The sequence below is a fragment of the Eretmochelys imbricata genome, chromosome 3 (genome assembly GCF_965152235.1).
Source record: "Eretmochelys imbricata isolate rEreImb1 chromosome 3, rEreImb1.hap1, whole genome shotgun sequence".
Taxonomy (NCBI): Eukaryota; Metazoa; Chordata; order Testudines; family Cheloniidae; genus Eretmochelys; species Eretmochelys imbricata.
This window is the reverse complement of record NC_135574.1, coordinates 191,922-214,822: the sequence shown is the minus strand read 5'-3', so window position 1 is coordinate 214,822 and position 22,901 is coordinate 191,922. Positions and strand designations below refer to the sequence as shown.

Genomic DNA, 22,901 nt, shown 5'->3' with positions numbered 1-22,901 from the left:
TTCCCAACAGATGGGTGACTAAACTCAGCCTGGACTTTCTCACTTGATGGCAATTGCATCAGATCCCCAGCAACTTGTTCCAACTTTTAAAGTATTACTTTTTCCTAATATTTTTCCTATCGCAGTTTAAGCCTGTTCTTACTTGCTCTATAGTAAGAATCACTAGCCTCTAACCTGGCTTAAACACTTTCTCTCCTATAACCCTCCATCATTGTTTCTGGGTTGTATACGCTCATGTCTCCTAACCTTTTCTCCTGTGTCTTATTCACCAAATCTTTTGTCATTTTTTCCATTCCAGTTTATCTCTCTCCATTATGAAATGAGGGTCTTCAAACGAATCCTCGCCAGGTTGGGACAGCACTTAAGACATCAAGGTGATAGGTGCCATATGAATTCCCAAGAAGGAATAAGGATCTCAGCTGCCCACCATTAGTCCCACCCAAAGTCTCATTTTCCACCGCCCTCCTCAGTAACATCTCAGGCCTAACTTAAGTTTCAATATCAAGCAGTCAGAACCACCCTTTTTCAATAGCCCTCTATGCTTCAGGCTTGGGAACCCAGAGTGTATAGCTTTCCTGTTCTAAATGGGCTGAACATCTACATCTTCACAGCATTACAACACTGAAGATATGGATGGCACAGTGTTGAGAAAAGCTACACAGTGGTTCCCCAAATCCAGTGCCTAGTAAAGATATGATTGACTCAGGTGACAGAACAGCTGTGGTCCAGGGCGAGAGGTCAAGTTCTATCATGGATTAGAAACTGGCTAAGAGACAGAAAACAAAGACGGGCTAAATTGTCAATTTTCTTCATGGCAAAAGGTTAACAGCAGGTGCCACAAAGTTCCCCTTCAAAGATGGGGCTTGCTTAATGTAATAAGGAAGGGGGTTATCTGGAGGAGGGGGTTAGTAGGGAGGTGACAAAATTTGCAGATGACAAATTATGTAGACTGGTCACAGATAGAGGCAATGGGGAGAAACTTCAGAGGAATCCTAAGAAAACGTGAAAATGAGCAGCCCGATGGCAAATGAATGTCAACGGATGTTGACAAATGCAAAGAAATGCACAATGGAAGGAATAATTCACTATTCACATATAGTGCTGACTTCTAAATGTACTGTACAAACTAGGAAAGATCTGTGGGTCACTGTGGGCAGAACCAGTCAAAAAGACAAAAACAAAACAAAAAAAAATGTTCGAATGCTAAAGGAATAGGATGGTGAAAAAATCATGGCTGTCAATTAATTGCAGTTAACTCCCGTGATTAACTGAAAAAAAAAATGCGATTAAAAATTTTTTTCGCAATTAAAGAGTTAAACAATAGAATACCAATTGAAATTTATTAAATATTTTTGGATGTTTTTCTACATTTTCAAATGTATTGATTTCTATTACAACACAGAATACAAGGTGTACAGTGCTCACTTTATATTTTTGTTTGCAAATATTTGCACAGTAAAAAAACCAAAAAAAAAATAGTATTTTTCAATTCACCTCATACAAGTACTGTAGTGCAATCTATCCTGAAAGTGTAACTTACAAACATAGATTTTTTTTTGTTACATAACTGCACTCAAAAACAAAACAATGTAAAATTTTAGCACCTACAAGTTCATTTCATCCTACTTCTGGTTCAGCCAATCGCTAAGACAAACAAATTTGTTTACATTTACGGGATATACTGCTGCCTGCTTCTTATTTACAATGTCACCTGAAAGTGAGAACAGGTGTTCACATGGCACTTTTGTAGGCAGCGTTGCAAGGTATTTACATGCCAGATATGTTAAATATTCATATGCCCCTTCATGCTTCAGCCACCATTCCAGAGGACATACTTCCATGCTGATGATGTTGGTTAAAAAATAGTGCGTTAATTAAATTTGTGACTGAACTCCTTGGGGGAGAATTGTATGTCCACTGCTCTGTTTTACCCACATTCCGCATATATTTCATGTTACAGAAGTCTCGGAGGATGACCTAGCACATGTCGTTTGATTTACGAACACTGTCACTGCAAATTTGACAAATGCAAAGAAGGTACCTGTGATGTTCCCCTCTGGTGTTATCCGGACCGGTGATCTGCTAGGTCACTTCAATCCTTGACTCTGGGAACCAGCCTTAACCTGCTCTGCTGTGAGAATCCCCCACTCCTGGGCTGTTCATGCACAGCCTCTGGCATGTAAGCTGCTCCCAGCTATTTGCAACTGAATGACACTAGCGAATATCTCCGGTCCCAGAGACAACCGTCTTGCAGTGTCCAGTTATGCCCCCTGGACGCTGCAAGCTTATATGACTTGGTCAATTTAACAAAGAAATTGATATGTACCAGGCTTGTTATCCCAAGGGGAGCCTCTGACACACTTCAGACCAAACGCACTGATTCAGGTAGAACAAACAAATTTATTAACTATAAAGATAGATTTTAAGTGATTATAAATCAAAACACAAGTCAGATTTGGTCAAATGAAATAAAAGCAAAACGCATTCTAAGCTGATCTTAACACTTTCAATGCCCTTACAAACTTAGATGCTTCTCACCACAGGATAGATGGTTGCTGCTCAACCAGGCTCTCCCCTTCGATCAGCACTTCAGTCGCTTGATGTGATGTCTGCAGATGTAGGTGGAAGAGGGAGAGAGCATGGCAAATGTCTCTCCCTTTTACCATGTCCTTTCTTCCCTCTTAGCTTTGCCCCCCACCCCCTTCAGAGTCAGATGAGCATTACCACATCGCAGTTCCAAACTAACCAAAGGAAGGGGGGGTGACTCCCTCGAGAGACTAACAGATTCTTTTTTTGCTCCCTAGGCCATCACCCTTTGTTCCTGTGTGGTTGGGCTGGGTTTGTCTCATCAACGCCCTGATGAGGTGTGAACTGCCTTTCTGCTCTTGCAGAGTTTTTGCCTGGGCTTATTTTAAGCCATGGGGATACATTTTCAACCTCATGACTACCTACATGAAATTATAACCTATAACAACAATGCTCAGTACATCACGCACCTTCCGAAGACACCCGACATGACAAACTTTGCACTGGATATCACATAATCATTTTACAAGGGGCTGCTGGGTGTCCCCCGGAGGTACAGAGCATCATAGTACCAATGACAGGTTTCAGAGTAACAGCCATGTTAGTCTGTATTCGCAAAAAGAAAAGGAGTACTTGTGGCACCTTAGAGACTAACCAATTTATTTGAGCATAAGCTTTCGTGAGCTACAGCTCACTTCATCGGATGCATACTGTGGAAACTGCAGAAGACATTATATACACAGAGACCATGAAACAATACCTCCTCCCACCCCACTCTCCTGCTGGTAATAGCTTATCTAAAGTGAGCACTCTCCTTACAATGTGTATGATAATCAAGTTGGGCCATTTCCAGCACAAATCCTGGTTTTCTCACCCTCCGCTTCCCCTCCCCCCCCAAAACAAACTCACTCTCCTGCTGGTAATAGCCCATCCAGTACCAACGTGAGATTTCTAAAAATAGCTACAGCACTTGACCCAAGGTTTAAGAATCTGAAGTGCAGTACAAAATCTGAGAGGGACAAAGCGTGGAGCATGCTTTCAGAAGTCTTAAAAGAGTGATACTCAGATGTGGAAACTACAGAACCTGAACCACCAAAAAAGAAAAACAACCTTCTGCTGGTGGCATCTGACTCAAATGATGAAAATGAACATGCATCGGTCCGCTCTGCTTTGGACTGTTATTGAGAAGAACCAGTCATCAGCATGATGCATCTCCTCTGGAATGGTGGTTGAAGCATGAAGGGACATATGAATCTTTAGAGCATCTGGCACGTAAATATCTTGCAATGCCGGTTACAACAGTGCCATGTGAACGCCTGTTCTCACTTTCAGGTGACATTGTAAACAAGAAGCGTGCAGCGTTATCTCTTGCAAATGTAACCAAACTTGTTTGTCTGAGCAATTGGCTGAAGTAGGACTGAGTGGACTTGTAGGCGCTGAAGTTTTACATTGTTATTTTTGAATGCAGGTTTTTTTTGTACATAATTCAACATTTGTAAGTTCAACTTTCATGATAAAGAGATTACACTACAGTACTTGTATTAGGTGAATTGAAATACACTATTTTTGTTTTTTATAGTGAAAATATTTGTAATCAAAAATATACAGTGAGCACTGTACATTTTGTATTCTGTGTTGTAATTGAAATTAATATATTTGAAAATGTAAAAAAATCCTTCTATTTATTGTTTAGCAGTGCGATTAATCATGATTAATTGTTTTAATTGCTTGACAGCCCTAGTTATAACGGCACTATTAGAGAGACACGGTGAGTGAGGTAACATCTTTCACTGGACCAACTTCTGTTGGTAAGAGAGACAAGCTTTGGAGCCCACTTTATCTCTCTTACCAACTTCTGTTGGTAAGAGAGACAAGCTTTGGAGCCCACTTTATCTCTCTAATATTCTGGCATCAACATAGCTACAACTACGCTGCATTCAATAATGGCATTATATAAGTCAGAACCTCACCCTCACTGGGCATATGATGTTCATTTCTGGTGGCCACCCTATCTGCTTCTGTAGGACAAGAGATTGAAAAGATTGGACTGTTCAGTTTAGTGAGGTGATAGAAGAGAAGGGATATGATAGCAGGATAAAAAATGACAGGTCCAGAGAAGTTGGATTCAATGTTCCTACTTACCCTCTCAATAAAAGAGCAGGGAGACGGCCAACAAAATTGAAAGACATTACGTTTAAAACTGATAAAAGAAAAGATCTTTTTACACAATGCATAACCAACCTGTGGATCTCAATGCCACTACACATTATTGAGGCCAAGAGCTTAGCATGATTCCCAAAAGGACTGGACAGTTATATGGACAATAAGACAACTTTGTTTAGCTATTGCAGGCTATACAGTATTTGCATTACTGTACACTTTAAAAATTTTTTTTTTCAACCTATCCTGCTGTTTCTTCAGTCTGGATATTAAAAACAAAACTTCTAATTTTAAATCAGTCTGCTCTTCAAATGTTTTAGTGGTACACGCTAAACTATATGTAAAAAGCCTCTTACAGGCTGCAGTACCACACAAATGTGAAAGAGAAAAATACTGCTGAAGGTGAGTTTCTATTAACAGAGATAGCAGTTTCTCTGGGGGTATGTCTTCACTGCAGAGTTAACTTGAGTTATACACTCAAGTTACATTTCTCAAGTTAGCCAAGCTCAAGTGACCACACCGTGAAACAACATTTGAGCTGCTGTGTCCACTCAGCTGTAACACTAAGACATCCGGGGACGCATCCCACGGTTCTCTGCACTGCAGTAAGCTGAGCTGCTCTATGAATTCTTCCCCAATAAATTGCAAAGAAGTTGTCTGTCCTTACAGAGGGAACTTTGGGACAGCTTTGGAGGACCAATGGCACTCAAGTGGAGCTAGCCTATGTCCACACTACAATGGTCATATTAGCAGCTGACAAGTGGCACTAACTCAAGCTTTAGCTTATAACCCCGGACAAACCAACCAATTTGAATCTAAAGCACCACCACACTCAAGTTAATAAATTGTACGGATGGAACGTGAATTGGGGGTAACTCAAATTAACTTTGCTGTGAAGAAACTCTATGGCACAATGTTCACTAAAGGCTTATGGCTCAATGCTATCAGAAATGATGTTACAAAAACACAAAAGCTTCCATTATGCCAACAAGAAGCAGGCACATAAAAGACAGTATCCCCACTTCAGGGCCATAACCCTGGTATCAGGCGCCAACCTCATTTTACTGATATCCAACCAATTTCCAAATACTTAAAGAAAGGTAAGTAGACAAGGACATAGATTCTAAAGAGACAATACACAAATTCAGGCACACGATGGGATACTGACTGAACAGTGACATTTTACATGTAATTTATGGGTCCCCTGAATACCAGGGTGGATAAAAATCAAGGATTTTAAAAAAAAAAAAAACAACAATTTTTTTTTGATAAAACGCTTTTTGGGGAAAAAATAAAACTATCTAAAGATAGTTTTAATTAAAACACATTATAGCTCAAAGATATCTCATCATGGAATAGGGATTATAAATTCTAATTCTATAGTATGAGACAATATATTCATGTAATGTTTAAGAAAAGTTTTGTAAATACATTCTAATAGTTCACGGATTAGGGACCCAATTTTATGGTGTTCCAGGGGCTTCTGTATAGATTATTTAAATTATTTTTTTTATCTACCTATTGGGACTCAGTGCTCAGTCCAGAAGATACCATCAGAGATGCTCGGTTTTGCAGTTCTCAAAATGTGGATTTGTGTCTCCAGAGATAACATGCTTGTTAACAGTAAAAATGTTTTAAAATAAATATATAAAAGGTGAGTAATAAGAGACCTCAACCCTATTGTCCCTCTGCAAACTTGTGTACACAGAGTCAATCCCTTAACTCTCTCTAAAAGTGCAAAGTTTCAAAAAGTTCAGTGAATAGAAGATTGTTGGGGGTGGAATAGATCTGCACAAGGAGAAGAAGTCTGGAGATAAATGTGAGAAAGGAGGGACAGGCAGTAGAAACAAAAGTGAAACTGTTTGAGCAGCACATTCCAGAAGTCCTGAGGTCTTTTTGAGGGTAGCCTTCATTGATTTGAAATCTACCATGCCATTCTCTCACTAGAAGGGAAAATCTATAATGGCAGCAGGCCGTAAGAGATACCCAGTTTGGGAATATTTTAATGAAGTTCCTCAACCTGTGGGTAAGACACGCATGCGTGCAAAATGCAAATGGTGCAACAAAAAAATGTTAAGGCCTAGTTGCCCGAATGAAACATCATGAGAAGTGTTCCTTCTCAGGAGGAAGCTGCGTTGAAGATGATGAAAGGAACATGTCTGAACATGCAGGATCTTCAGGTGGTAATTTTTTTTTTTTATTTCATACTTCTTTCTTAAGGACTGCCTGTCCTCCTTCTGGACTATTCTTGAATTCTCATGTTTGAGCAAAAAATATAGTTGTTACTTTATGGTACTATCGTTTCAGATGCAGTTGTGATAAAAAAAATAAATAGCTGAAATAGGCAGATCTTCCTTTTACAATTTCACCTTTAAAGTAGTACTGAGTGTCAGTGAATGAGCAATGAGTAATATTCAATAAGCAGCATGGTAATAATAATTAAATAACTGCACTGGCTTATTTTGTTTAGGAGAATCCATCCTCAACATACAGGATTCTGAAGACTATCCACCTTCAAGATCACCATCATTTTCTATAGTTTCAGAGTTTTCAGTCACATTATGTATGTCACATAGCCACAGTACATCACCTGTAGCAAAAAGGAAAAAAAATCTCCATCATCCAGAAACAACCATAGATAAATTTGTGATAAGAACCAGCAGATTACAAAAAGAGGTAATTGATGAAAAAATTGCCTGGTTTGTTTATACAACAAACTCTCCTTTCCCTATGATTGAGAACCCACACTTCATTAACGTGGTTCAGTCATTAAGACCAGGATACAGTCCACCCAACAGAGCAGATGTCGCAGGCAAATTGCTGGATAACTTGTATGAAAGAGAAATTGAGCAGTGTGCAAAAGGTTTAGAGGGTAAAATTGTTAACCTAAGTCTTGATGGGTGGAGCAATGTCCACAATGATCCTGTTGTATGGGCTTGTGTGACAATAGAAGTAGGGAAGGTCTTCCTTACAGAAACAATTGATACATTAGGAAATGCACACACAGCAGAATACTTACAAGAAGTAGCAGTAAAAGCTATAACAAACTGAAAAAAAATGCAAATGTCTAGTACACAGCTTGGTCACAGACAATGCTGCAATTGTATCCAAGATGAGAAGAAATTTAGAAGAGAGTCCCAAGCTAATAACATAAGGTTGCAGTGCTCATCTGATGCAACTCCTAGCCAAAGACTTCAGCATTCCAGAAATAAAGACTAATGTTGTTGAAACTGCAAAACAGTTCCATAACAATCACTTTGCAGCAGCTGCTCTGAAAAAAGTGGGAGAAACCAAGCTAACTCTCATGCGATGGAATTCAGTAGTGGACTGTTTTGAGCACTATATCAAGAACTGGCCTAATCTGATGACAGTTTGTGAACAAAATCGTGAAAAAATAGATGGCACTGTCACAGCCAAAATTCTCAACATCGGGCTTAAGAAAAAGGTTGAACACAGGCTGAGTACCCTGAAGCCTATTTCTGTAGCCTTGAACAAAATGCAGAGAAATAGCTGTTTTACTGCTGACACTGTTGAAATTTGGAAGGAACTGAGTGAGATCTTTAAAAGAGAAATATGCAATGACAGAGCTAAATTACAAGCATTAAAAAAAACGAATGGGACAAGCACTATCTCCAGCTCATTTTCTTGCAAATATTCTCAATACTCTGTACCAGGGTCAAACCTTAATTGCTGAAGAAGAGGAGTTGGCTATGACATGGACATCCAGCAATCATCCCTCCATAACGCCAACTATAATAAACTTCAGAGCTAAGGGTGAACCATTCAAGAAATATATGTTTGCTGATGATGTTTTAAAGAAAGTCACACCAGTGAACTGGTGGAAGTCACTTAAGCACTTGGATTTAGAGACTGTTGAAGTGATAATCTCACTTTTAACAGCAGTAACTTCTGCCGATGTATTTTCTTCCTTTGGACTAATTCATTCCAAATTAAGAAATCGTCTGGGACCTGAAAAAGTAGGAAAGCTTGTTTTTCTTTTCCAAATTATGAATAAACAGGAAAATGAAGGTGAAGACAACTGAGTTAGCTGCAGAAGCCAATATTTTAGGTTTCTCATGTGTTAAGGAAAAGTTAGCACGTGACTCCATTTTGGTTTGGGGCCCACCATTGTTTAAATGCCAGCACATCATACACCAGGAAGAGTGATCCTTAGATACTGAATCCCTGTGAAAATCCTCCTCCTTGTCTCCAGCCAGCCTTGACTCCCAGTATCTGGTTTTTGTCAGTCTCTAACTCCCTGTCTCTTGGCCTTGATGTGAGGCCTCCTGTCATAAATATAAAGGGAAGGGTAAACCCCTTTGAAATCCCTCCTGGCCAGGGGAAAGCTCCTCTCACCTGTAAAGGGTTAAGAAGCTAAAGGTAACCTCGCTGGCACCTGACCAAAATGACCAATGAGGAGACAAGATACTTTCAAAAGCTGGGAGGAGGGAGAGAAACAAAGGGTCTGTGTCAGTCTGTATGCTGGTCTTTGCCAGGGATAGACCAGGAATGGAGTCTTAGAACTTTTAGTAAGTAATCTAGCTAGGTATGTGTTAGATTATGATTTCTTTAAATGGCTGAGAAAAGAATTGTGCTGAATAGAATAACTATTTCTGTCTGTGTATCTTTTTTGTAACTTAAGGTTTTGCCTAGAGGGGTTCTCTATGTTTTTGAATCTATTTACCCTGTAAGATATCTACCATCCTGATTTTACAGGGGGGATTTCTTTATTTCTATTTACTTCTATTTTCTATTAAAAGTCTTCTTGTAAAAAACTGAATGCTTTTTCATTGTTCTCAGATCCAAGGGTTTGGGTCTGTGGTCACCTATGCAAATTGGTGAGGCTTTTTATCCAACATTTCCCAGGAAAGGGGGGGTGCAAGTGTTGGGAGGATTGTTCATTGTTCTTAAGATCCAAGGGTCTGGGTCTGTAGTCACCTAGGCAAATTGGTGAGGCTTTTTACCAAACCTTGTCCAGGAAGTGGGGTGCAAGGTTTTGGGAAGTATTTTGGGGGGAAAGACGCGTCCAAACAGCTCTTCCCCAGTAACCAGTATTAGTTTGGTGGTGGTAGCGGCCATTCCAAGGACAACGGGTGGAATACTTTGTACCTTGGGGAAGTTTTGACCTAAGCTGGTAAAGATAAGCTTAGGAGGTTTTTCATGCAGGTCCCCACATCTGTACCCTAGAGTTCAGAGTGGGGGAGGAACCTTGACACCTCCCATTCTGATAATAAAAGTTACTGATGCATGGCTTTAGGACCATGCTGTGTAATTAACATACTGGTATAGCACGAGGAATGCACCAAACAGGGATAGGTGGTAGATAAGACAAGGGTTTGTTTATTGGCTAAGGTTTCCGATGCACGAGGGCAACATGCTTTGCTAAAAAGTATATAACCTTTGTATAATTTGTATTCAGGGTCCCCCCCTGGCTAGCAGGGGGCACCACGCTCAAGCATAATAAACTTAGTGTCTCTTGGGAACTCTGCAGTTGTGGACTTTGTTTCTGTGCCTCAGCCTAGATTCGAACTGTGCGTGTCCTACCAGGTGTAATTCGCAGCATTGGTGTGCGTGTCCTACCAGGTGTAATTCGTAACACATGTTAACCTGGCTGACATAGTCGATTAAATTTTTGTTTGCTTTTTAAAAAAATATTTCATTTAACTATTGTAGTTAAAAACAATTAACAAAACCAAACCTGATTTTAAAAAAAACTTAATGTTTAACTAAACTCAAAAATTCATGTTTATTTTAACAAAAACATATGTTTGCTGCTGAAGAAAAAAATCCAGAATACATAACGTCGTTTTCGTTAAATATAAGAACATAAGAACGGCCATACTGGGTCAGACTAAAGGTCCATCAAGCCCAGTATCCTGTCCTCTGACAATGGCCAATGGCAGGTGCCCCAGAGGGAAAGAACAGAAGAGGTTATCATCTAGTGATCCATGCCCTGTCACCCAATCCCAGCTTCTGGCAAACAAAACAATTTAAATATCTGTCTGGTAACGTTCTCCTCCTAATATAGCATGGCAAGAAAATCCTCCAAATATTAATGATTAACCTGTTAAATTAGAGAGAGTTCGCCTCCCAATGACTTCATAAATACCTGCTTCAATTACATTTGGTAAATGAAATAACCAATCATTCATTTTCTCATATAGCTGTAAAACTAATCTGAAAAGTTTTCAAAAGAAATAACTTTAAAAATGTATAGTGTGTACCTTCTAAAAACGAAACCTAGATCTGAGTTGTGAAGAATACGTATTAAGCTTGTAACAACCAACAAGAATGTACTTTTATGTAGAAATCCATCATTAAATAGAGTCTTCCTGAGTAGTGATTTAAATCATGATTTAAGTTTGATTTGAATCAAATCCACCCTGCTGAACACTGTTTGAATCTTGCAGAAGTATTTGTAATTAACAACCATCAACAATTCCAGTACAGTTATGTGTCTGATAAGATGTTAATCAAGGTGCTTACAGATGCACAAGGATAAAGAGGGATCAGCCTCAGCACCAAATGTCCATGTGCTGTGTGTGGAAAAGTGTATTCCCGCTGCTAAAACTCTATTACAGGTTTCAGAGTAGCAGCCGTGTGAATCTGAGCAGCCGTGTAAGTATCCACAGAAAGAACAGGAGGACTTGTGGCACCTTAGAGACAGACAAATTTCTTTGAGCATAAGCTTTCATGAGCTACAGCTCACTTCATCAGATGCATGCATCCGATGAAGTGAGCTGTAGCTCATGAAAACTTATGCTCAAAGAAATTTGTCTGTCTCTAACCTATGTTAGGAAACTGATCTAGCAGAAGTTTGCTTGACTAGGGATTGGTCCTGTGCTTTGAGCTGCTGAAACCAGAAGAGCATCTGCCTAGATGCTAACATTTAAACTTCTTTCAAGTTCAGGCATTCAAATATTATAATATTGCAAGGCATTGAAAATTATGTGAGTCTAGACAGAGCTTGAGCGTGACATGAGAGCCAGGTGCACGCACAGATCAACTCAGAAAGGGCCTACCCATAGAAACGTCTTAATTAATTAGCCTCTCACAGTTTGTATGGCAACTTCCACCTTCTCTGTATGTGTATCTATCTATATACCTTCTTATTATTGGTTCCATTCTATGCAGCCGATGAAGTGGACTGGAGCTCACGAAAGCTTATGCTCTAATAAATTGTTAGTCTCTAAGGTGCCACAAGTCCTCCTGTTCTTTTTGCGGACACAGACTAACACGGCTGCTACTCTGAAACCTAACATAGATTGTTATTATCTATATTAACATAGTGCCTAGGAGCCCTAGTTGTGGTCCAGGAGCGCACCGTGCTCGGCCCTGTACAAACACGGAACAAAACATGCTCCCCTACCCCTGAGAGTTTACAACCTAAGTTTAGGGAAGAGACACCAGGTGGACGCAGACCCACGGACGTGGAATACAAGGCAACGCGATGACAGGCTACGGTCTCCGTTACTCGCTTTGTGGTTTGCGCCTTCTCCACCCGCAGGGACAAGCTGCCCCTCTCCGGCCGAGAGCCCGCCGGTAACTCGAGCGGGGCTCCCCCGGGCACGGAGACACCCTGCCCCAGAGAGCTCACGGCCCATTCTGAAACAAGGCGCAACGAGTCAGTGGGGCACGGGGGGGAGCTGCGGGACGCGCTCAGCCGGGGCTGCCACTTGGCCCCGGGGCCCAGGGGCCGGCGGGGGCGCACGGCGCGGGGCGACGGTGGGTGGGCGGGCAGCCGGGCGGGCAGCCGGGCGGGCCGCGGGTGCCCGGGCAGAGGGGGCGGGCCGCAGGCACTTACCGAACAGCCGCCGCTCCGCATGGCGCGCGCCCAACTAGCGCCTCATCGCTGTGCGCCGCTCACAAACATCGGCGATCTTCACCCACGTGACCCAAACAGGCTCGTGGTGACATCATCTCGGCGCGCCTCAACCATGGCGTTAAACGCTCCGCAAGGGCGGCCGTTTCCGAGAGTGCCACGCCCCCTCCCACTCTGGCGGGCCAGCCCTCGCCCCCGCCCCCGGGCAGGAGCAGGAGTCACCGTGCGGGTGTGACCGCAGCCCGAGGCGGCGCGCCCCCGGGGTCCGCTTCCCCGCCCCCCTAGCGCATGGCTGGCCCCACATCCCCCCTTGCCGCAGTCCGTGGGCTCCCCGCGGTGGCTTCAAACAGGGGCTTCATGCCTTTGCCTTGGGGCCCTTCCTAGCCTAGCCCCAGGAAAACCAGTCTCCTCGGAGGCACCTCTGCTGTGAGCCCTTCAGAAGCCAGCTAGCTGCCAGGCCTAGGCAGGTGGCCAGCGGTGAGTATTGCTCAGTGAGCCTACACTACTACTGGCAGCTGGAGGAGCAGGTGAGGACTGGGTGGCAGGAGTGGAGTTATGGGAGCTGGAGCGAGAGGCTGCCTGTGCAGTCTCCTCCATCATGAACTACGACTGAATCCTCTTCTGAGCCATCTCCCCTCCCCCCCCCTCCCCCACCACAACCACACACACACAAACCCACCAGCAGGAGAGAGAGAGAGAGAGTGTGTGTGTGAGAGTGAGTGAGAGAGAGAGAAAACCTGGATTTGTGCTGGAAATGGCCCACCTTGATTATCATACACATTGTAAGGAGAGTTCTCACTTTAGATAAGCTATTACCAGCAGGAGAGTGGGGTGGGGGGAGGTATTTTTTCATGCTTTGTGTGTATATAAAAAGATCTTCTACACTTTCCACAGTATGCATCCGATGAAGTGAGCTGTAGCTCACGAAAGCTTATGCTCAAATAAATTGGTTAGTCTCTAAGGTGCCATAAGTACTCCTTTTCTTTTTGCGAATACAGACTAACACAACTGTTACTCTGAAACCTATCTTTTGAGTAGCCATCAAACTCTCACCATAATGGTCCTGCATTCCCATTTGTGTCCTTTAGGGTGTGTCTCACCTAGATTATAAACCCAGAAAGGACCATTGTAATCATCTAGTTTGATTTACAAGTGTGTTGTTAGAACATAGAATCATATAGGACTGGAAGGGACCTCGAGAGGTCATCTAGTCCAGTCCCTGGCACTCCTGGTAGGACTAAGTTATCTACAGCAGGGGTCTCAACCTCAATTTACCTTAGGGCCAGTGTCAGTCCTCAAATCCTCCCAGTGGGCCAATAATGTCACTCATGCTGCCCAGAACCTGCCCCCCCAAACTCCGCCCCCCACCTGCCTAAGGCTCTGGGATAGGGTAACCAGATGTCCCATTTTTATAGGGACAGTCCTGTTTTTTGGGACTCTCTCTTATGTGGGTGCCCATTACCCCCCACCCCTTGTCCCGTTTTTTCACAGTTGCTGGTCGTCCTACTCTGGGAGGGAGTTTGGGTGAGGGAGGAGGTCTGGGGTAGGGGATTGCGGTGCAGCGTGAAGGCTCCAGAAGGGAGTTTGGGTGCAGAAGGGGTGAGAGGTTGGACTCTGGGAGGGAGTCTGGGTGGGAGAGGAGGTCTGGAGTGCAGGCTCTGGGATAGAGTTTGGATGCTGGGTGCAGGCTCTGGGCTGGGGCAGGGGATGGGGGAGGCAGGAGGATGGGGTGGGGTTGCAGGCTCTGGGAGGGAGCCTGGAGGTGTGAGGGTTGTGTGGGAAAGGGGAGGGGGTGCAGGCTCCAGGAGGGGGTTGGGGTGTGTGGCACTTACATGGGGCTTCAAAGCAGGGTGGGCAGGGTCGGGGGGGCCTCCACACGCTGCTGCACCGCCCCCACAGCTTCCCATTGGCCGCAGAGGCGCTCGGGGCGGGGCAGCACGCGGAGGCACAGCCCTGCCCCGCCCTGGGGCCACAGGGAGTGGCTGGTAGATACATGGAGCGAGCAGACAAAAGCCGCTCAGCTCTACTGCGCTGCCGGTGGTGACTGGGGCCCTGGGTCATTTTAAATCACCCAGGGCGGAGTGCCCCGTGGTGGCAGGCAGGGCTAAGGGAGAGACCCGGCCCCAAAATTGCTGGAACCACGTGGGCCACATTGGAGAGGTTCTCAAGCTGCAGATGGCCCGTGAGCTGGGAGTTTGAGACCTCTGATTTAGACCATCCCTGACAGGTGTTTGTGGGGGAGGGATAGCTCAGTGGTTTGAGCATTGGCCTGCTAAACCCAGGGTTGTGAGCTCAATCCTTGAGAGGGCCATTTAGGGATCTGGGGCAAAAATTGGGGATTGGTCCTGCTTTGAACAGGGGGTTGGACTAGATGACCTCCTGAGGTCCCTACCAACCCTGATATTCTATGATTCTATGAATCTCCATCACTGGAGATTTTTAAGAGCAGATTAGACAACCTCCCTAGGCACTTTATTACATTGTTTAACCACCCTGACAGTTAGGAAGTTTTTCCTAGTGTCCAGCCTAAACCTCCCATGCTAGCTAATGCGTTATAGAAGGCTAGTTTAATGGCTGAAGCACAAGCCTAAGGTTTGAGAGACTTGGGATCAATTTCCTGCTCTACCAGAGACTTCCTGTGTAACCTTGAGCAAGTCACTTAGCCTATCTGTGCCTCAGTTCCCCATTTGTAAATGGGGATAATAATACTTTTCTATTTCATGGTGGTGTTGTGAGGATAAAGATGGTGAAGTTCTCAGATACTGTAATAATAGGAGCCAGCCATACAAGAACCTTAGAAAAAAGCCTAGTGTAAACAAGGCAGTGAAAACTTTAACAGGTGGTAAGTTGGTTGCCTTAAAACCAAAGAAGAAGTTCCAACATATTAGCTAACATACATCTTTAAATCCTAGTTAAACAAAGTCTAGCATTCACACATTGGTAAACTGAGGAGAGTCTAGAGGTTGTTTTAGGAGTTGTGCCGATAAGTTCATTTGTATTAAGTCAACCGTTTATACTTCCACTTTCTTCTTTCAGCATTAAATGGACAAGAGAAAAATTTTCAGCCTCTCCTCATTGCCTTGGTCTCCTTGTCTGTTTCCTTCACTCTGATTTTTCTCTCTAGAACTCCAATCTCCTTTCCCCTTCTTTAGGATTTTTTCCCCTTCAGATTAATTCTCAATAAATATTTATCGTTTGTATTTGGGATAAAAAAAAGATGATGCTGTCTCATCATACAGTGATAACACTCTTTCCATTCCACTAGTATTTTTGGATGGCGTTAAACGGAGGTTAGACATTTTAAAATCAGCAAGTCCAGATAACTTGCTTCCAAGAGTTTTAAAAGCGCTTGCTGAGGAGCTCGCTGGACCATTACTGTTGATTTTCAATCAGTCTGTAAGCACTGGAGAAGTTCCAGATGATTGGAAGAAAGCTAATTTTTTAAAAGGGTAAATGGGATGACCCAGGTAATTAAGAGACTGTCAGCCTGACACTGATCCCAGGCAAGATAATGGAGTGGCTGATATGGGACTCAATTGATAAAGAACTAAGGGAGGGTAATGTAACTAATGCAAATCAACATGGGTTTATGGAAAATAGATCCTGTCAAATTAACTAGATATCTTTTTTTGATGAGATTACAAATTTGGTTGATAAACATAATAGTACTTACATAATATAATAGGCATCATCTGTAAGGGCTTGACTTGCTATTGCACAACATTTTGACTAGAAAATTAGAACTATATAAAATGAAATTGGCACACATTAAATGGATTAAAAACTGGGTAACTGATAGGTCTCAACAGGTAACTGTAAACAGGGAATTATCAAACAGATCTGTTTCCATGGGGCCCTTATGGGACTGGTTCTTGGACCTACACTATTTAACATTTTTATTAATAATCTGAAAGAAAATATAAAAATTGGGGAAATGGTAAATAATGAAGAGAGCAGGTCACTGATTCAGAGCAATCTAGATCACTTGGTAAACAGCACAGGAAAACAATGTGTTTTAATACAGCTAAATGTAATATATGCATCTTGGAACAAAGAATGTAGGCCATGTGTACAGGATGGGAGACTCTATCCTGGGAAGCAGTGACTTTGACAAAGATTTGGGGGTTATAGTGGATAATCAGCTAAACATGAGCTCTCAGTGTGATGCTGTGGCCAAAAGAGCTAATGTGATTCTGGAATGCATAAATTGGGGAATTTCGAGTAGGGGTAGAGAGGTTATTTTATGTCTGTATTTTGCACTAGTATGACCACTGTTGGAATCCTGTGTCCCTTTCTGGTGCCCACAATTCAAGAAGGATGTTAATAAATTGGAGTGAGTTCAGAGAAGAACCACGACAATGATTAAAGGAGTAGAAAACATGCCTCATAGTTATAGATTCAAGGAACTCAATCTATTTATTGTAACAAAGAGAAAGCTAAGGGGTGATTACAGTCTAAGTATAGATCTCTATCATATATGGATAACAAATATTTAACAATGGGCTCTTCAGTCTATCAGAGAAAGGCATACCATCATCCAATGGCCGGACGTTAAAGATAAACAAGTTCAGACTGGAAATAAGGTGTACATTTTTAACAAGTTAAGTCCAAAGCAGACTGAAGAGTTAGAAAGGGATCTCACAAAAACTGGGTGACTGGGCAAGAAAATGGCAGATTAAATTCAATATTCATAAATGCAAAGTAATGCACATTGGAAAATCTCAATTACACATACAAAATTATGGGGTCTAAATGAGTTGTTACCACCCAGGGGAAAGATCTTGGAGTTATTTATGATAGTTCTCTGAAAACATCCGCTCAATGTGCAATGGTAGTCAAAAAATCTAACAGAATCCTAGAAACCATTAGGAAAGAGATAAGCCAGAAAATATCATAATGCCACTATATAAATCCACTGTGCTCCCACACCTTGAATAAGGCATGCAGTTCTGTTCGCCCCATCTCAAAAAAGATATATTAGAATTGGAAAAAGTACAGAGAAGGGCAACAAAAATGATTAGGAGCACAGATCAGCTTCTATACGAGGAGGGATTAAAAAGACTTGGACTGTTCAGCTTGGAAAAGAGATGACTGAGGTGATATAGTATAGAGCTTTATAAAAGCAGGAATGGTGTGGAAAAATTAATAAGGACGTGTTATTTACCCATTCACATAACACAAGAACCAGGTGTCACCCAATGAAATGAATAGGCTGGGTTTAAACAAATGGAAGTACTTCTTACACAACACACAGTCAACCTGTGGAACTCATTGCCAGGAGATGCTGTTAAGGGCAAAAGTATAACTGAGTTTAAAAAAAAAATAGATACGTTATAGAGAATAGGTCCAATCATGGCTACTAGCCAACATGGTCAAGGATGTAATCCATGCTCTGGGTGTCCCTAAACCTCTGACCGCTAGAAGCAGGGACTGGATAATAGGGTCACTCAATACATTGCCCTGTTCTGTTCACTCCCTCTGAAGCGTCTGGCAGTGGGCATGGGCATCCGCCGAAGACAGGATACTGGTCTAGATGGACCATCAGTCTGACCCCGTATGGCCGTTCTTATGTAGATGATCACAAGGATCCCTCTTGGTCTTAGACTCTTTGAATGAATGTATCCTTCTCTCCCCTTTCTGCGCTGACTCCTCTCCTCCCCGATCTTTCATGGAATTCCTCCTTCCCTTTCCTCTCACGTCTGCTTTCTTCCCCTTCCCCAATCTCACCTTCCCGTCTTCTCTCTTTCCGCAGGCAGCAACCACTGGTGGCCAGTAAAGCCACCGGACCCCCTTGCAGTCAAGGCCCCCGCTGCTCAGGCATCCGCTGGAGGGGTGACCCCACAGCTCTATTCTCGCCGTTGCCCCGAAGACACGAAGCTCTCTTCGTGCTGGGCTCCCACACGGCCACCTCAACCGTCGCTCACGCCGGGCGCCCGCGGCCCCCCATCCCGCCGCAGGTTGTTGCGCTGGGAGGCGACAAGCGGTTCTGCGGGCTCGCGCGGCCGCGCCGGGAGGCTCGTGGGAGAAAGGTGGGGGCGCTGGGCACTGCCGGGGCGGCGGGGAGCCCTTGTCGACAGGCAGAGCCCGGGAGCGAGTCGCGCCCCCGCCGGAAGCCCGCCCCGCCCGGAAGCGCTGTTCGATCTGTTCCGGAAGCGGCGTTAGCAAGATGGCGGCGGAGCGGGCGGCCCGGAAGCGCTGTTCGATCTGTCCCGGAAGCGGAAGCGGTATTAGCAAGATGGCGGCGGAGCAGGCGGCGGCGGGAGCTGGCTCCGAGTCTTGCGCCCCGCCGGTGTGCGTGCTGGTGCTGGGCATGGCAGGCTCTGGGAAAACCACCCTGGTGCAGGTGATGAGCTTAGAGCCGGGGGAGGGGCCCCGCTCCCGGGCCGGGGGGCAGGCGGCTGCGGGGGGTGGGGAAGCGAGGTCTCCTCCTTTTCTTTGATCTCTCCCTCTCCTCCTCCTCAGAGGCTCACGGCCCATTTGCACAGCCAGAATTCCCCGCCCTACGTCGTCAACCTGGACCCTGCTGTGCGCGAGCTGCCTTTTGCAGCCAACATCGGTGAGTAGCTCGCGCTGCGCGCTCTGGCTCCTGGGGCAGATGCGCTTTTGTCAATCTCTGTTGATGCCCTTTCATGCAACCCTGTTATAGGAAGCGCTGAGTCAGAGCAAATAACTGGTGGTTTAATATACAGACTCCTCCGACTACTAAGCCTATTTGTTCATCCCAGTCACGTTTCTAAGGCAAGTGTAACACCTCCCAGTTCATAATGTCACATGCAGTTGAGGATTGAGCAGAATGAGCTCTTTCTCTTTTTCCCTTAGCCATGAAAGATTTATCTAGTAGTGCTGTCTCTGTGCCTGGTCCTGATTGAGAGGGCTCTGGGTTGTAGGCAGGTTGTGATGAATACTGGGTTTTGCTAGTTTCCCTTTAAAATCATAGATACACTGAATTGCACATCTAGTAAGTTTTGTATTCTTAATACGTTTGTAGTTTTTGTATATCTTTGTTCAGAAATGGGAAGTTGGATGCTGTGAGGTAGTTGGCTAGGTGGGTTGTTGGAAGAGTCTGAATGCTAATGTGGGAGTTTATTTAGGGTAGACTAATGCGGTATAACTAGGGAGAAAAGGGTTTATTTATTTTTTTGCATTGCACAAGCAACTAAAGGCTTGAGTCAGGATTGGAGCCCCATTGTTCTGGGCATAGTACAGATGCTCAGGTAAACAGCCCCTGATTTGGAAAGTTTGCTGACTAATTTGGAAGAAGCTGTAACAAACAATGGAGAAAATGAGGAATGAAGGACAAGAGTAGTAGTAACATGAGGTGGTTCTGAAGCATTTGAAAGCTTTCTCTTTTATTTATAAATAAAAGAGATCGGCAGTTGACACTTAGTTTAGCCATTTTCAATTTGTGACTTCCTTTGTGCATCACAGAAGGAGTCTTGAGGGAGGAAGCTGAAGGACAAGACTAATAGCCTTTCAGAATATTTAGAGAAGAGCATTCTGTTTTTAAGGATTGGTGTGCAAGGAAATGCAAAGACATTGCAGAAGGGGACAAATGAGTGAACAAGATTTTCAACTTTGAAACTGAAAAAGTAAAAAATATAAACTGCCTATCAAGAAGCACTTGATGAGTGGAGGTTATTTCAGTTTGGTGTGCCCTTCATTTGTGATATTCAGATTGGATTAAACAGAGCATTGGAGGATACTTTAACCCCAGGTTGCCCTCTACAGTGTAAGGGAGTGAAGCTTTCAGACTTCCTTTTCCTGGTTTGGGTAAGGGAATGCTACATAACAGCTCTGTCTTCTATTTCAGTCTGTTTTAATCACTGGGAACAGCCGTGTTCTAGCTTAGGCATATGGACTACATGTTGTTTCCGTAGCACTCAGAACTGGGCAGGCACTTTCCAGAGATATAATGGATGTTGCTGGCCTGAAGAATTTAAAATCTAAATAGATTTAAGTGAACCAAAAAACCCACATAAGTTATGAAAGAAAAAAAATCAAAAGTTTAGGTGGGTGGGGGAAGGATGCCCATGGTTCCAGTGAAAGCAAGTGGCTGCTTAGATAGATGTGTCTTGACCGATTGTGTTGTATCATATTTACTTATTTAAAAAGTAAATTTTTGGATGGCTCTTGGGGTTTAATTTTTACTTTCTGCACAGCACATAAACTCTTTGACACAAAATATTATTGAGGCTAATAGATTAGGATTCATTCAAAAAAGAATTATATCTATATGAATAATTTACACATTCAAAATCACACTAGGACTAAAAAGGGATGGAAACTTTCCTACTTCAGGGCATAAAACAACCACCAGCTGCCTGAGGTTAGGAAGAAACTTCCCCCTGTGCATATTATTCCATAACTGTCAACTATGGGGTGTCAAGCACCTTTTTGTAAAGTATCCGGTATTGACTACAGGCAGATGTGGGTGACTGGACTAAAATAAACTACTGGTCAGATCCATCCTGGTAATTCCTATATTTCTGTGACATGGGAAGGAGATGATATAGTGGTAACAAAAGAATGTGAACTGGAGAGTACAGAGGGGTGGATGGTGGGTGACTGAAAAATGAAAGGTTAGAAAATGAGAGTGAGAAACACAGTGGGCAATGGGAGGGAGTGAAGTGTTTCCAGTGCTAGATGAGGGGTGGATTTAGAGGATTACAAACAAACAGTGCTGTAGAGAACCATAAATTATTGCTTTACAGCAGTGGTTCTCAAACTGTGGGTCGGGACCCCGTTTTAATGGGGTCACCAGGACTGGCTTAGACTTTCCGGGGTCCAGGGCTAAAGCTGAAGCCCAAGTCCCACTGCCCGGGGCTGAAGCCAAAACTCGAGGACTTCAGCCCTAGGCACTGGGGCTCAGGTTACAGTCCCCCTGACTGGGGCTGAATCGTCTGGGCTTTGCCCCTTACCCCCACAGTGGTGGGTGTGGAACTTGGGTTGGGCTCAAGCTTCAGTTCCTCCTCCTGTGTTTGTGCAGTAGTTTTTGTTGTCAGAAGGGGGTCACGGTGCAATGAAGTATGAGAATCCCGCTTTACAGCCGTCAAGAGTGTTGGATTCCTCACTGTTCAGATAAATGCACATGTTCTGTTCACCATCGTATTTAGATCTAGCCCTGCTGAAAGCAAATCTAATACGAACGGTGATTATCAAACATGTAAACTATTTGGAGGTCTCGTGTATCAATGTGATGTTTTACAAGTATGGTGGGAGTGGCTAGTGTCGATGAAGCATTAAAGTCCTCTGTGAAACTAGTCCCACATGTACTGGCTTCCTTCATTGAGGCAGGGAGGGGAGGGGGAATGCTTACACCTGGAGAGCTGTCTTTCCCCTCTCATCACATTATTATAATTTATTCAGTTGTTACTTTATCACTTTATTGTTTTCTAGATATCAGAGACACAGTGAAGTACAAAGAAGTCATGAAACAGTATCCTTTTCCTTTGCTTAAGATCACCTCTGCATACTCAACTCCTACAGACACAGACGACCATCTCTGTACACTGGGCAAAACAGAGAGAATTGTTTTGGGGTTGCTCATGGGTAAAATGTAGCCAGAGACAGTGAGAATTTAACACAGGATACTGGTTGGGCTGGGTAGGTTGGAAAATGAGGGCTTTGGTTTGCTTGTTGGCTGCTCCTGGGATGTGAAGTTAGAATGAAAATGTGTAATAAGGTCATCATGCCACTTAGATCATTTGTTTCCTTCCTGTAGTAATATCTGCCCCAGACCTACTGTTGTAGTGCTTGGGGAATGAAGATTTGCACTTTGTGCCAGTGATTTTATGCCCAGTCAGTTCTCTGCCCTCTCAAAAGCAACAGGGATAGGAGCAGGTATTCGCTTCTTTGGTCGTGCCAGCCTGCAAACCCAATTCTGTGTGTCTAAGGGAAAAAAAACAACCCCCACCAAACACCCTCCTACTTCTCCATAGTGAGGGAGACTAAAGGATCAATTTTTGCAGGATTTAAGCAGTGGGTTTTTTAAAGAAGTTTCTATCCATTGTAGTTTAGAAGAGTAACTTTCCATATTGTTTACCGAACATAGGCTGAAACGCTGCTATCTTCTTGAATGTTTAGGCCACGGTTCTAGAGTCTCTTGCAGTGCAGTGATTTTTTTCAAGCAGCAGCAGAGTGAAATTAACATGAGTGGAGATATTTGCTTGGAAGGAGGAATTAAAACTAGAGTATGGAGGGGAGAGAGTGCCCCTGCAGTACCACAGTGGCCTGATCTGAAGGGGTGTTTGGGAAGAGGTAAAACAGCTGCTTCTTTCCAGAAACAAGAATGGAAAGTGTGGAGAGGGCTTCAGATTTCTCTCCCACTGGTCAATAGTTGATGTAAAAGACGGAGTCCCTGTGCAGGGTCCAGAGCTGGCACCCTGGTAAGAAT

At 43.6% G+C, this 22,901-nt stretch overlaps 2 protein-coding genes across 16 annotated transcripts in view; one reads left to right on the top strand and one right to left on the bottom strand.

The window, feature by feature from the left end:
- ZNF512 (zinc finger protein 512) overlaps window positions 1-18,366 on the bottom strand; it is a 94,147-nt gene extending 75,781 nt beyond the window's left edge. For 7 of the 13 annotated variants that reach the window (XM_077812238.1, XM_077812236.1, XM_077812225.1 and 4 more), the window contains exon 1: window positions 18,236-18,366. The gene's annotated coding sequence lies outside the window, so the exon portion shown is untranslated. Of the gene's footprint in view, window positions 1-246; window positions 362-8,577; window positions 8,651-12,490; window positions 12,565-18,235 lie in introns of those variants that run through there. The other 6 variants (XM_077812230.1, XM_077812229.1, XM_077812226.1 and 3 more) reach the window with 6 other exon arrangements.
- A 274-nt stretch (window positions 18,367-18,640) lies between these two features.
- Window positions 18,641-22,901, top strand: part of GPN1 (GPN-loop GTPase 1) — a 127,517-nt gene continuing 123,256 nt past the window's right edge. For 2 of the 3 annotated variants that reach the window (XM_077812222.1, XM_077812223.1), the window contains exons 1-3: window positions 18,641-18,851; window positions 18,971-19,064; window positions 21,905-21,944. In XM_077812222.1, the coding sequence (XP_077668348.1) occupies window positions 18,675-18,851; window positions 18,971-19,064; window positions 21,905-21,944 (311 nt within the window). In that variant the 5' untranslated portion in view covers window positions 18,641-18,674. The remainder of the gene's footprint in view (window positions 18,852-18,970; window positions 19,065-21,904; window positions 21,945-22,901) is intronic. The other variant, XM_077812224.1, reaches the window with a different exon arrangement.